Source organism: Elephantulus edwardii, unplaced genomic scaffold (assembly GCF_000299155.1).
Source record: "Elephantulus edwardii isolate Elephantulus edwardi_28Jun2011 unplaced genomic scaffold, EleEdw1.0 scaffold00115, whole genome shotgun sequence".
Lineage (NCBI taxonomy): Eukaryota > Metazoa > Chordata > Mammalia > Macroscelidea > Macroscelididae > Elephantulus > Elephantulus edwardii.
The window spans coordinates 449,623-463,176 of NW_006399865.1; the positions used below are offsets into that span (position 1 = coordinate 449,623).

The window sequence follows — 13,554 nt, forward strand, 5'->3', positions numbered from 1 at the left end:
CACAGTGGCCATCCTGGTTCAGGCTTCCACCTTGAGATGGTGGCTGAACAGGAGAGGTGACATCACATTAGCGGGGCATCTCACGAGGAGGCAGAGCAGGTGAGGAGGAGGAAGATCATTCCACCCATCAGTGGGGGCTCCTGACAGAGAGCTGCCTCTGTGGAACAATAGCTCAGGCTGCTGGCTGGTTTTTTTTGTCTGGCGAGTTTGTTTACAGGCACGGTAATTGCATTCCCCCTGACTACATTTGGCCCCATCATCAATTGGCCACTCCTTTAAAGAAAACAATTACGTACAAGCACAATGTAGGGATTTAATGAAGTGAGTCAGCAAATGCAACTTTTCACTCTAACAATAACGGGAGCAATTTATGGACAACACACATTTCATGAAATGACAGTGCTTAGCGTTCTTAAAAGGACCAAAGACACTTTATAAATAACCATTCATTTCATTATGCTGCAAAGACACATGTGCCCTGGCAAACGTTCACCACGCCCAAACCAGGAGTCTGTTCCCCGCTCCCCGTGTCAAAGGGCAGTGCGAAGCTTACAAGCTAATGCTCAACTCTGTCTGGATGAAAAACACTACCCAATTACTTTCCTGCCAATAATAACAGTGAGAACTCTCCTCAATGATATGAAAAGTGCAGTGAGCTGGAAAATACCTGTCACTCCTCTGAATCAATGCGTCTGTCCTGTCACAGCTTCCTCTCCTTTTTATAGGGGCTGGTGATCTATGTATCAGACTCTGTTTTGGCAGGAAATTAGTGTATGGAAGGAGCAAGTGACTTTTCTCTTGTGCCGTCAATTTAACTTCTATATGTCTGAGCTGAAATGGATGCCCTCGCTGCCAAGCCAGAGACAGAGCCACCGACTGTTGACACTGACAGCGACCCAGGCGGACACAGCAGAACTGCCGCACGACCTTCCCAAGGCAATAAGTCTTTATGGAAGTGGACATGCTCCCATGGAGCAGCTGGTAGACTTGAACTGTCCAACCTTTGGTTCACAGTCCCACATTCAACCTCCTGCACGATCAAGACCCTTTCCAATGTCTCTCTGAGAAAGCTCCCTGCCACCAAGCTGGTTCAGGCTCAGGGAAACCTTCCTTGGGTGTCCAAGGCTGTGAGTATGAGTGTGAGTGGGCAGATGCTGCCCGTCTTTCTCCTGAAGAGTCATGGTGGCATTCGAATTGCCAGTGTGGCCGGTCCTTTTGGTCTTCAGTGCAACATCCTAGGGAGCCCACCGTCGGAGCTCCTTCCAATCCATCCAGGCAAACTACCCTCCTCTCCACAAAAGCACATCCTTAACCCCAGCACCGCCGTGTGATAGAACAGGGGAACAGCTCCATGGGCTTTTCCCCAGCTGTCAGCTTTATGCCAAATGTTTGGGCTTTTTTTCCAGTCAGTCGAGATTCTTTTCACCCTACTGTAAAAAGTTTCTGATGCACACAGGGATTTACTCTTTAGTTGGTCCTATTCATCAACATTATTCTCTCCAGATTGTGCATTTCTGGTTGTATTTGGCAGGCTCTTTATACCATGGGCTAGGCCTTCTAAGCTTGGGCCCAGTTTGTCTCTGATGAGCTTTATGGTTTGCGGCTTTATCCCAGGTCTCTGATACTCTTTGAGTTGACTTTTGTGTATCGTGTGAGATGTGGATCCTGTTTCAACTTTCTGCAGGTAGCAGTCCAGTTTTACCAGCATCATTAATTGAAGAGATTGTTGTTGCCCCATTTGTAAGTTTTGTTTCCTGGTTGAATATCAGTTGAGCACAGACACATGGGTCCTTTTCTGGTTGAACTAATTCAGTCTCATAAGGACAAACACTGCATAAGGTCATTACTGTAAAAATAGGATAATGTGTATGGGAGTCTAAGTGGAGAATGGGGTAGAAGCAGAAGGGTAGGGATTGATAGGGAGTGACACAGAGGGTAGCCCAATTTGGTCAGCGAAGGACTAGGGTTAGGGGAGGGTGGTTGTTGTTGTTGTTATGTGCCATCGAGTCATTTGTGACTCATAGCGACCCTATGTACAACAGCCCTAAACCCTGCTCTATCCTGTGCCAATCGCATGGGTAAGATCCATCAGGGACCAGAAAAGACAGGTTAATGGTGGGCATAGTCCAATGGTGATTAATTTCATAAAACATAATGTATGGGAATGATTGTATGAAACATAATGTCAAAGAAGGAAAGTGTGGGGGTGGAAATATGCACAATGACCCCCAAAAGGAGTCATTCTCTTTGGGTATAGTTGGGTCCATTTCAACCCAGAGCAACCCCAAGCAACACAGCAGAGTTTCCTGACCTGTAATCTTTATTGGAGCAGATTTCTAGGTCTTTCATAGAGCTGCTGGGTGGCTTTGAACTACTGACTTTTCGATTATCAGTCAAATGCTTTAGCCATTCTAGGCACCTTCCCCAGATTGATGGTTTGTTTTCTTTCACTCTGATGATGCCTCTTTCTTCCCTTTCTCTTATTCTTTCTGGCTAACTACTCCATGCACATTCCAAACAGCACTGAAAAGAGCCCACGGCTGCTTAGTCAATTTTAACGTGTGGTGACCCTCTCCAGCGGAGGAGAACTGTGCAGAGGTTTCCCACAGCTCACCTTCATAGGAGCAAATGGTTTCCTTCTCCCAGAGCAGCTGCTGGGTTTGAACTATTGACTTTGGTAGCATTTCCCATATATATATATAAACATATATATATTTATTTATTTTAGCTCAGATCTACCCTTCTTGTTTTAATTCTGAAAAATGTTAAATCTTTCTTACACTAAACATTGAGAATGCTTCTTGAACAATACAGGATAAGTGTTAATTATTCAATATTCTCTTTACAAGGAGTTGCAAATTTCTGTCAACGATTTTTCATCTGTTCAATGAGCTCAAGTAATTACACCAATTCTCTGGTTATCATCCGAAACTGAGGAGGTGGGAAAGAAGAATCCTGTGTGCCTTCCGCTGCAGCAGGTAATCAAAGACACAGAGGGTTAAGGCTGGGGAGTGTGCTGCAGGTTAGACGTCAGGTCACAAGGGGTCTCTTTCACGGAACCCACAAGCCTTTCTGGGGGCTCTGGAAACCCACAGCCAAACCTGCTGACATCGAACCTGTTCTGACAGCCCCCCTTCATCAGGTTTCTGAGGCTACAACTTTGTGGGAGGAGACTGCCTGTTATCAGTGAAACTGCCAATGCACTATGCTGCCCAAAGGGACATGTTAAAGATGAGCTGGAAGATGCCATAAGCTAGGGAGCTGCAAGAGTGAGAAGTAAATCAGGCATGAGATGTAGGCGGTATCCAGGCTGGACTTTCTGCAGCTGGGATCGAGCGCGGAGAGGGCTGGATCGGGCAGATGATAATAGAGGGGAGAACATTCCTCTTGTATGAGACTATAGCATGTGGTCTGTTTCCTGTGCAAACCAGAGGGTTCCTTCAAAACATTACAAGCCTCTTGTGTCCATAGTGAGTATTAACAATCTGTGAATCCAGGCAGGGGGCATCACATTGTTCCTTTAAGCTTCCCCAGCCACTGCAAGATGATGATGACATAAAAATGTCTTTTCTTATGATAATAAGCACTTAATTAATAAGTGAGAGTTGTTGTAATTGGTACTCCAAGTACAAATATCCTAATCCATGTAGTTGCAAGGTAATTCTATCTGTCCACTGAATATTCCATTAGGTCTTTTAAATGGTATCTGAATGAGACTAGAAATCCACAAGTTGCTGACTGAACTCAAGGAGCTGCAGTGACACAGCTGCTAACTGGAAGGCTGACAGTTTGAACCCACCAGTGGAGAAAAGGGAGCTCCTGTAAAAATGACAGTGCAGGCAACCTTGTGGGTCCAGCTCCTCTGTTATGTGAGTAGGAAAGGACTTGACAGTGCCCTACAACCACATGACCAACCTTCTAGTCATCACACTTTGCACATCAAAATGCACTCTCCATACCAAGAAGCTCACCTTGGCTTCTGCAAAAGGGGAAAAGAACAATTTAACCCAGCTCTTTCAAGAGCAGTGCTCCTTTTCTGGTTTGGTTTGATTTATTGTTGAGCCTGTTTTGACTCATGGCAACTCTTCTGATTTAGAAACGTCTAAGGGATCACATCACCAAACTCCCTGTTAACTGCCACTCAATCAACCAAGCATTCTCTCATCCAACTGACTTGCCAATATATTTGGAGAGAAAGGTAAAGGTACCAACACATAAGGGAATAAACAGAATGGAGCATAGAGGAGATCTGGGCTCCAGAACTGCTTCCCACTGGCAGTCAGCCTCACTGGTGCTTTTGTGGCAGGTGCTACCAGATCTCTTGTGACTCTAAAGTAGATTGTCCCACAGGATTTTTTAGGCTCTAATCGATTTCCTGCCTCTGAAAACTTGCTGGAGGGTCAGCTATGAGTCGGTTCCAACTTGATGCTACACAAGAAGTCTTTATGAGAAAGAGCATCATGGTGGATAAACCCTTGGCTGCTACCTGAAAAGTTGGCAGTTCTAACAACCAGCAGGTTCTCTGAAGCATCATCGTTTCTGTCACCAGACGTCAACTTGGAACAAGCATTTCCTTTTGGACAGGCTCTAAGGAAGGGTTAGGGTTAGGGTTAGGGTTAGGGTTAGGGTTAGGGTTAGCGTTAGGGTTAGGGTTAGGGTTAGAGTCATGGAAGGCTGTGTGCTTTCTCCACTGAACACACCAAGAGGAGAAACAGCAAACGGCACTGAGTGCATCACAGAGCAATTTTTATCAAGTCCAGTGGTAATTCTGATGTAGTGCCGAAGGTGCTAAGTCAAAGCTTTCCGAGCTGCACCTGTATTCTGAATTGATAGTTGGTAGTTATGAGAACTGAGTGTCAGGTATCTGAACAGGGCCGGGCTTGATGCCACAGGCACTGCTTTCCATGGCGGAGCCTCCACTGCCAGCCATTCCTTTAACGATTAGCAGGGGACCCTGCGGGCCACTTCTCCTTTGTCCTCTGGATATATTCCAGAAATATGGAGTAGAAAGAGTCAAACCAGGATAAATGGGGTTGGAATGCTGAGACTGACTCTATGGCTACTGGCTTCAGTTGATTTATTAACTGCTTTTATGTTGTATCAGGGACCAGCATTCCCTAGTAAGCTCAAGGCCAGACATCTCAAAGCCATCACCGAACGCTCATCATGTGCCAGGCAGGCAGGAAGGCGATGGGCTCGGTGGCAGCATGAAGCTTGCCATTCGGAGGCAACACAGGCAGAGGACCTTTTATCGTGCTGTACTGCATCATGATCCGCAGCTGCTGCACCTGAGACAGAGTGAAGGTTTGTGGCAAGCCTCGGGCCAGCACCTTTTCACGCCATGTTTCTGACGATGGCACGTGCCCACTTTGGGTGTCCATGTCCCACGCTGGCCATCCTCAGCAGATCTCACACTTCTGCACGCACTTACTTCATAGACCACAGGGGAGGGAAACCCACCTTTCCTTACACACTGGGTAGTGACTCAGTTGGCCCCTAGATCTGCGATTACTACACTGATCTGGAACTGAGCCCAGTGTCTCAAGGTCTGCCTGGATTGAAATGGCAGCTCCCCACGCCACACTATGTTCCCCAAGTGCTTTGTTACCTTAATGAGATCTTCCCTGGAGGAAAAACTGGAGACCAAGGAATTTTCCCTGGTTTTAGTGTTGGTGATAGATATGTAGAGTCGGTTCTGGGCCAGCTCATGGGCGTTGGGAGGAAGAATCCACTCAATTCCGCTTCTAGGGAAGACAAAGCCATTAGTTACTGAACAGCTCGTGCAGTAGTTCAAGGGTGAAGATGCTGAGCTTGCCACAGTGCATGTGGAAAGGCAACAACACTGTCTTCGTGGATGGCCACAGGACGGACTGGGTGTGTACCTCAAGCGTGCCAGAAAGTCATAACCGGGTGTGATGGCCCCGAAAGCCTGCCTTCGAGTCTCTTCCGCAAACTGATAGGTGAATTCGTTGCATTCCTGAAAAGAGAAAGTGAAGCAATGAGGCTCTGACTTGTCAGCTTGGCAGAGCTGAAGGGTAACGAGACAGATCAACACAGTGGCTCAAAGCAGTGATTATGATGGTGGTGCGGGCTCGGGCAGGGCTTTGTTCTCTTGTTCTTATGGTGGCAACGAGTGAAAAAACCCTCAAGCTTTGCCAAATGGGTCCCTGGTAGCACAAGTGCTACAGAGCTAGACTGCCTGCTAAGTAGCACGCAGTGGGTTCAAAGGTACCAAAGGCTGGCAATAAGGTGCAGGACTGAGTGAGTTTGTCCTGTTGTACATGATTTTTGACATGTGTGGAAATCGACGCATGGAAATTAAAAGCAGGCAGCCTATCTAGGCTCTCATGCATGCACATACATGCCACACCAGGGTATAACTTCTAATGAAGACCAAACCCCAAACAAACAAGCCAACCTGCTGCCCTTGCGTGGATTCCTACTCAGGACGACCCCATGTGTTAGTGAGCAGAGCTGTCTCCCAAGATGTCCACGGGCCATAGTTGCAGAAGCAGAGTTGCAGGCCTTTCTCCCACAGTGCCACTGGTGACCTTAAACAGCCAGCCTTCAGGTTAGCAGCTGACCACACAGAGCTCACTCCATCCGGAGAGCTTGTTGATGTCACCCAGGCTCTGTCCAGCACCATGCCTCGTGGAATGTGAGGGCTGATGCAAAGCTCACTGCCTTCCTCTGTTACATAAATGTGCCTACCATCGAGAAGACAGCTGCCATCAGATGCTCTTCTTAATTATACACACACAAGCTCAGGACTGGATTAATTACTCCAGAATTTGTCACAGCAGTACAAAGCTCCAAGAACTTACACCATCAGTGAGAACTGAGCTAAAAAAATTTTGCTGAAAGGAAAAAAAGAAGCAATCTTGCTAAAAAAAAATTTCATAAGCTAATTAGAAAAGAAAATGAAGTAACCTTATTTAAAAGCAGCTTAAGATTTCCTTTGAAATGGATAAATAAGGATGGTCTAGATAAAGAGAATCATGGTATACCTTTCAGTTAAGATGCCATGCTACTGCCATTCTTTTCATAATGCAACTGAGTCAATTTTTGATAGCAAGATAAATAGAAATAGGCCATCCAAGAGCAGAAGGGCAGGATTTGCCTAGAGATACAGTTCAGAAGGCAAGAAGGGACAGGACTGGAGGATGAATGGAAACTAGGCACGGGATGGAAGTGGCAAGGGTGCTATAACAATGTAGGTATTGTAACTGATGTCATAAAAACGACATTATGAATGGTTGAATGGAAAACCAGTTTGCTCTCCAAGTGTTCAGTCAAATCACAATTAAAAGTTATAAAAAACCACCCCAAACCCACAACACATACTACCCATACTACCACTGTAAGCACAAAAAATTAGAGATTTCACTGCCTCAAATTTAAGCCAACTCATCAACGCCTTCCTATCACAGAATGGCAGTGATGTTAGAGGGTGTATTATCACAGTGTTCCCAAATCACATTCATTCTAAATCACACTTAATATATTTCTAAATTTGCTGAGACTCTGAAACCTTGTCTATCTAAATCTAAAACCCAGAATGTGTTCCAACCTAAAATAAAGCTTGCACTAAAAGGCACGCTAGGAGCCCAGATGGCTTACATGCTCCTTTAAAGAAATGGGAAGAAAATCAGTTGATGTCTATTCACCTGTAGCACTAGGGCCCCAGGCATGAAGAAAGGAAATGATCTTCAGGTCTAGCTGCCTCCACTAACTACTGCCTCCTTTGTCATGAGCTCAGACCTGGATAGTGTCCAGGCACCATTACTAAATGTTTTGAACAGAGACCCAGTGGATGGTTCTTGATCAAAAGGAGGAAAATGATAAAGCAAATCTTCAAATTCTTATTGGCAACTAGACTTACTGGATACATAAGACTGAAAGAAGCCAGGAATCTATTGCCTAGCAACACTTTTTAAGCTTTGAATGATCCTATGAAGCTGTCTTTAAACATAGTTTAGCTCACTTAATACAGAATGCTTGCCTTGGGTAGCTCTGGTGGCCTAGTGGCAAGAAGCTGCACTGCAATACCAGAAGCACGTGGTTCAAATCCACCAGATGGTCTGCTGCAGAAGGAGAGGCAATCTCCTGTACCAGTCAGATCCAATTTGATGGTACACACACACAAAATAGTAACATAAAAATTGAAAAATAAAAAATTTAAAGAAGAAAAAAAAAGAATGCTTGCCTGGAACACTGTACCCTTTAAAAGTAATAGTGTTGTTGTCGTTAAGTGCTGTCGAGTTGCCTGCAATTCACAGCAACCCTATGTACAGCCACTCAGAACCCTGTCCTGTCCAGAGCCAGTCTTACTGACTCCAGTACACCTACCCCCATTACCCCAGTTACTTTATCAAAACATCTCATCTGAGGTCTTCCTCTCCTGTGCTGTCCCTTCACCCTTCCGAGCATGATGTCCTTCTGCAAGGATTGATCCTTCCTTGCCATGTGCCCAAAGTATGTGAGATAGAGCTTCAAAATCCTAGTCTCCAAGGAGAAACTTGGTTTAACCCCTCTCCAAGACAGGCCTATTTGTTTTCTTGGCAGTCCATGCTATCTTCAAGACAATTCTCCAGCACCACAACTCAAAGCCATCAATAATTCTGTCATTCTTATCATTGTCCAGCTCTCTGATGCACAGCAAATAATTGTGAAGACCATGGCCTGGATCAGGCACACCTGTCTCCAGACTGACATAGTTTCTTCTCAGTACTCTGCAAAGGTCTCTGATAGCAGATTTACCTAATGTAATTCATCTTTTGATTTCCTGACTGCTGGTACCAAGGATGTTGATTGTGGAGCTGAGCAAGCTTTAACTGTTAACAAAACCTCAATCCCTTCTCTGTCTATCATGGTGCTGCCAATTGGCCCAGTGGTGAGAATCTTTGTCTTTTTGATGTCGAGCTTCAATCCATATTGAAGATTACAGTCCTTGACCTTCTGCAACAAGCACTTCAGGTCTGCCTCACTTTCAGCAAGCAAGGTTGTGTCACATGCATAATATAGGTTGTTGTTGATAAATCTTTTTCTGATCCTGAAGCCACATTCATCCAGCTTCCTGAATGCTCTGTTCTGCATATAGATTGAAAAGGTATGGAGACAGGAAGCATCCCTGACGTACTCCTTTCCTGATTTTAAACCATGGAGTGTTTCTTTGCTCTGTTCTGATGACTGCTTCCTGGTCTAAGTATAGGTTTCACATAAGTACAAAAGAAATACTCGTAAGATCAAAATGACAATAGGACCTCTACAGAACAGGTGAATATATTCCAAGGCACAAAGTCCAAATTAAAAATGTTGAAACAGTGGAGCAGATAACGAGCATGGCTAACAGTCTGAGGAACAGGACCACGGGCATTAATGTACAAAAGCTTAAACTGCTGACTAGGGTGTTACGTACATTTTTACCAAAATAAACAAAGCCTCATGGTGACTGAGAAGATTAAATAGAAGAACGTAGAAAAGACTTTACACAATGCTAGGCTCAATGCAGCATCTTAACAGTGTCTGTTAAAAAAAAAAGTCAAACCTTATCTCTTTAAAAAAAAAAAAGAAAAACCAAATTCTAAAGGTAACCTGCAATTAAAAGCTCCAGGATTCCTAGCATGGATTTGTTATAGTTGAATTCTAATTTTCCTGCCTTCAGAATTTCAACTACAGCTATTAATTGTTTTTCTAGTCCTGTGTAAGTAGATGACACATATACTGGTAAAGAGTTGCTGTAACACAAATGTATTGAAAAAACAGAGCTTGCCTGTCTCCAAGTCCTGGAGGATAAGTCCTAACCAGGGTTTTGCCCCATGATTTCTGGCAGCTCATAGAGAGCTAAGAACAACATTTTGAATTACACTTCTGAAATTTTAAAATTACTCCACTCCCTTCCTTCCTGGGCTGCTTCTTGTTATGTGCTGTCAAGTCGCAACTCAGTTACCCTAGGTACAATCGCTCTGAAGCCTGCCCTGTGCTGAGCCAGTCTCACTGTCTCAAACACACCTACCCCCATTACCCTAGTCACTGACTCATCCATCTCATTGAGGGTCTTCTTCTTGTACACTGTCCCTCCACTCTCCTAAGCATGAAGTCCCTCTCCAAGGACTGGGCCCTCCTTGCAACATGCCCAAAGTATGCCAAATGAAGCTTCAAAATCCTTCCCTCCAAGGAGCAGTCTGTTTTCACCCTCTCTAGGACAAAGCAGTTTGTTCATCTAGCAGTCCATGGTGCTAGATTCAAAACACTTGTCTAGCACTACAGCTCATAGGTATCATTTTTTCTCTCATCCCTAGTCACTGTCCAGTGTAATAGCAAGTAATAAATAGCAAGTAATTGCAAAGAACATGGCCTGGATCAGACACACCTTAGTCTCTACACTGACATTGTAGCTCTTCTATTGTCTGTGTGTTTGCGGAGTCGAGAGCAGACCAGGGAAAAGAAATGACAATTTTCAGAGGTTCATAGCAGTCTCAGGCAAGTAATCCTGAGGCATTATAAAGCCTCTACTTTTATTAGCAGAAAATCAAAGCTTATAGTAAAACATGATCTCATAGGGTGGGTAAATGTTTAAACACATGGAACAAAGTCTAGGCAATATGGAACAAAGCACAGATAAGCATGAACAGTTTTCAAGAAAGCATCTTTGTACCTATGAACAAAGTCTTCCTTCTCTAAATCACCTAAACAAGAACATCTGAAACTTTCCAGGTCCCTTTCATGGTACATGTTCTAGGAGGTCTGAGACTGCTTTCATTCCCATCCATTCTTGGCATTCTTTGCCTGCTTTCAGTCATGGTAGCCAAGTCCTTTTGCAAGTACTCCATGACCACTAGTAACCCTAGTGAACTAGAATGACTCTACACTCCTCAGTACTCTGGAGAAGTCCCTGACAGCAGACTTTCCCAATGCAATTTGTCTTTTGATTTCCTGGCTACTGGCTAGGAGAGTTGTTTGTGGCCAAGAGTGTTGACTGTAGAGCCAAGCAAACTGAAGCTATTAACAGTCTCAATCTCTTCACCATCCATCTTGATGCTGCTGGGCTAGAATGGGTTAAACCCTTGTTATTTTATTACCACTGAGAATGGGACAGTATGTAGGGAATTAGCAAATGCAAATATTCTTCACCTACACAACAGCTCCTATTGCCAGTGAACACAGAACCACTGTTTAGATAGCAGAGAAGGAGTCTCAAAACCTGAGGAATGCTTCTTTTAATTACTCTTGGCTAAATTACTTGGAATTCAGAGTTTATTTTCTGATGATGAGAATGAAAAAAAAGCAAACAAAGCCCCAAAGTGAAATGGCATGCCCATGTTGTTATTTGTGTCCTTATTTGTATATAGGAGGAGTGTTTTTGATTATATTTTTGAGACCTTGAAAACAGTCCCTGTAGTCATGAAGACGAAAAGCAGAAATATCCTTGAAACAGAGCTAGAATCTTAAAATGACTTAAAAACTCAAGAACCCTGTGTCACCGGCATCCTAAGTAACCTTCTTTTGCAAAATCAAGAGCATAGTTCCCTAAAGATGACATTTTGAAAGCCTGTTTCCCAGGCAAAGCACTGCTTCTGGAGTTCACATTCATCTATTGTTGGCTCTTAATTTCTTGATGAGAGATATGACCCAGGTCCTACTTAATTACCTCTATTTTTCCTGGCGCCGTTAGCAGGACAGTTGCAACTAAGGATCCAGCAGAAGCCCCCGCAAAGGCCTTCACATCTTCCAGGAGCTTTTTGCCATGTCTACAGAATGCCGATGCTGCCCCCAAGTGGTAGATGCCCAGAAACCCACAGGCTGAGAAGGACAAGTTGATGAGCTTCATTGTAGCTGCAAAACTGGCAGGGAGGTGGTGGGGGGAGAAGAATTAATTTAAAAGAATGCAAACTGGTAAATAACTGAAAGCCTGGCAGTTCGAACCCACTCAGCTGGGGTGTGTTTGTGTGTGTAAAGATCTAGTGTTCTGCAGCCAAGAAAACCCTCAGGGTAATTCAGCTGTCACATGAATTGGAATGGACTTTCTGGCACACATAGCATTCCTCAAGCTATAACGTCTTCTGCACTTCTTTTTTCCAAGGCATTGTTTAAAACATTAGCAGTGGCTCTGAGAGAGAAAGATGGGCAATCTCTGCTTGTGCAGATTTAAAGCCTGGAAACTCAATGATGGGTCAATTCTAATGTAGATTCTAACTCAAGGCAACTGTTAGTGAACTTCATTTTTAAAGTTCAGAGTTAAGATTCTAGCCTGAAGGTATGCTATTGCAGCCATCAGTCTTTTCACAGAAAGATTTGGCAACCGTTTGCCCTAAAGCCATAGGATTTTCAATGTGATGACAAGGGATTTGGCTTTTTTTGTGTCATTTAATTGTAGTTAAGTATCTAAATCATTCAGGAACCATCCATTGTCTTATTCTTTCCTCATTCTCAATTTAACTAAATATAGTTCCCTTAAATTAAAAATAGCCAAACCAACCACAAAAGGCTGTACAACATTTCACATTTGTCGAGTACATAGACTTGCTATCTGATATTTAATTGCTTATTAAAATACAGACATATAAATTCCAGTTGGGAAAGCATTTGGTGTTTTTGCTTGACCTTTTTAACCTTTTTTTAATTATTGCAGAAACATGAAATTATATTGTATCAAATTGTAAATGAGAAATATATTTGCTCTTTGCAACACTGAATTTCAAATACATAGTGGTCCTTACTCTTCTCCCCCTTCACTCCGTATTTAAAAAAAACCATGCAATTATTCAATATCGCAATAATTCCACTTAAATATTATGCATACCGTTGCCAACAATAAATGTATAAATTACTGAAACATATATATACTGTCAGTACCTTCTGATATTATTGGCAAAGGTAATTGGAAGCTAAAGGAAATGGGATATTTAACATTTTACATTTGCGCTGAATGTGCACATAATCTGTTAGTTGTCTGATCACATATATCTAGCTGTGCTTTAGGATTGGCTCTGGGGTCCTAGAGTCCAGACTTGGGGACTTTCACATTTACCCCAAACCAGGGTTCCCTTGCATCGGCTGAGCTCTGAGGTGGAGGGAACACTCAGTCACTCAACATTGAGAAGCAGGGTCCCGCTCCACAAAGCACTAGCCCCCGTTCTATTTCCTTTTTGCAAGGGCGGGGGCGGGGAAGTCAAAATCCTGGAGCCTGGTCTGCGCTGGCCAGCAGCCCGCAGGCCACCAGGAGGTGTGATTCGGATCCTCTTCCCTCATCTCCCCTCGCAGCCCTCCCCAATGACCACCCCTAGAAAGGTTGGTGGATGCGGCAGCCTCCCCCCACCCCCCCAACCTTGTCCTACCAATACAGGCCTGAGGCACTTCCGTGCAGAACCGCCCCTTACATGGAAGGCGGAGCCGGCCGTCACTCAACGCGGCTCTACCTATCAGCGCTTGTTCTTTCTGGCCGCGCGCCCGCCCGGAAACTTCTTGTGGAAGAGGTCGGGCCTGCCTTCGCGCCCGGCTATGACGACACCGGCTTCTGCCCAGGCTCCACCTTCTCTAGTTAAAAGAACAGGG

At 44.2% G+C, this 13,554-nt stretch overlaps 1 protein-coding gene across 1 annotated transcript in view; it reads right to left on the reverse strand.

Annotated features, from left to right (window-relative positions):
- LOC102844509 (patatin-like phospholipase domain-containing protein 4-like) overlaps positions 1–11,830 on the reverse strand; it is a 29,507-nt gene extending 17,677 nt beyond the window's left edge. Inside the window, 3 exon segments of the mRNA XM_006892410.1 lie at positions 5,609–5,744; positions 5,883–5,977; positions 11,651–11,830. Of these exon segments, the coding sequence (XP_006892472.1) occupies positions 5,609–5,744; positions 5,883–5,977; positions 11,651–11,830 (411 nt within the window).
- Between the last annotated feature and the right edge of the window lie 1,724 nt (positions 11,831–13,554).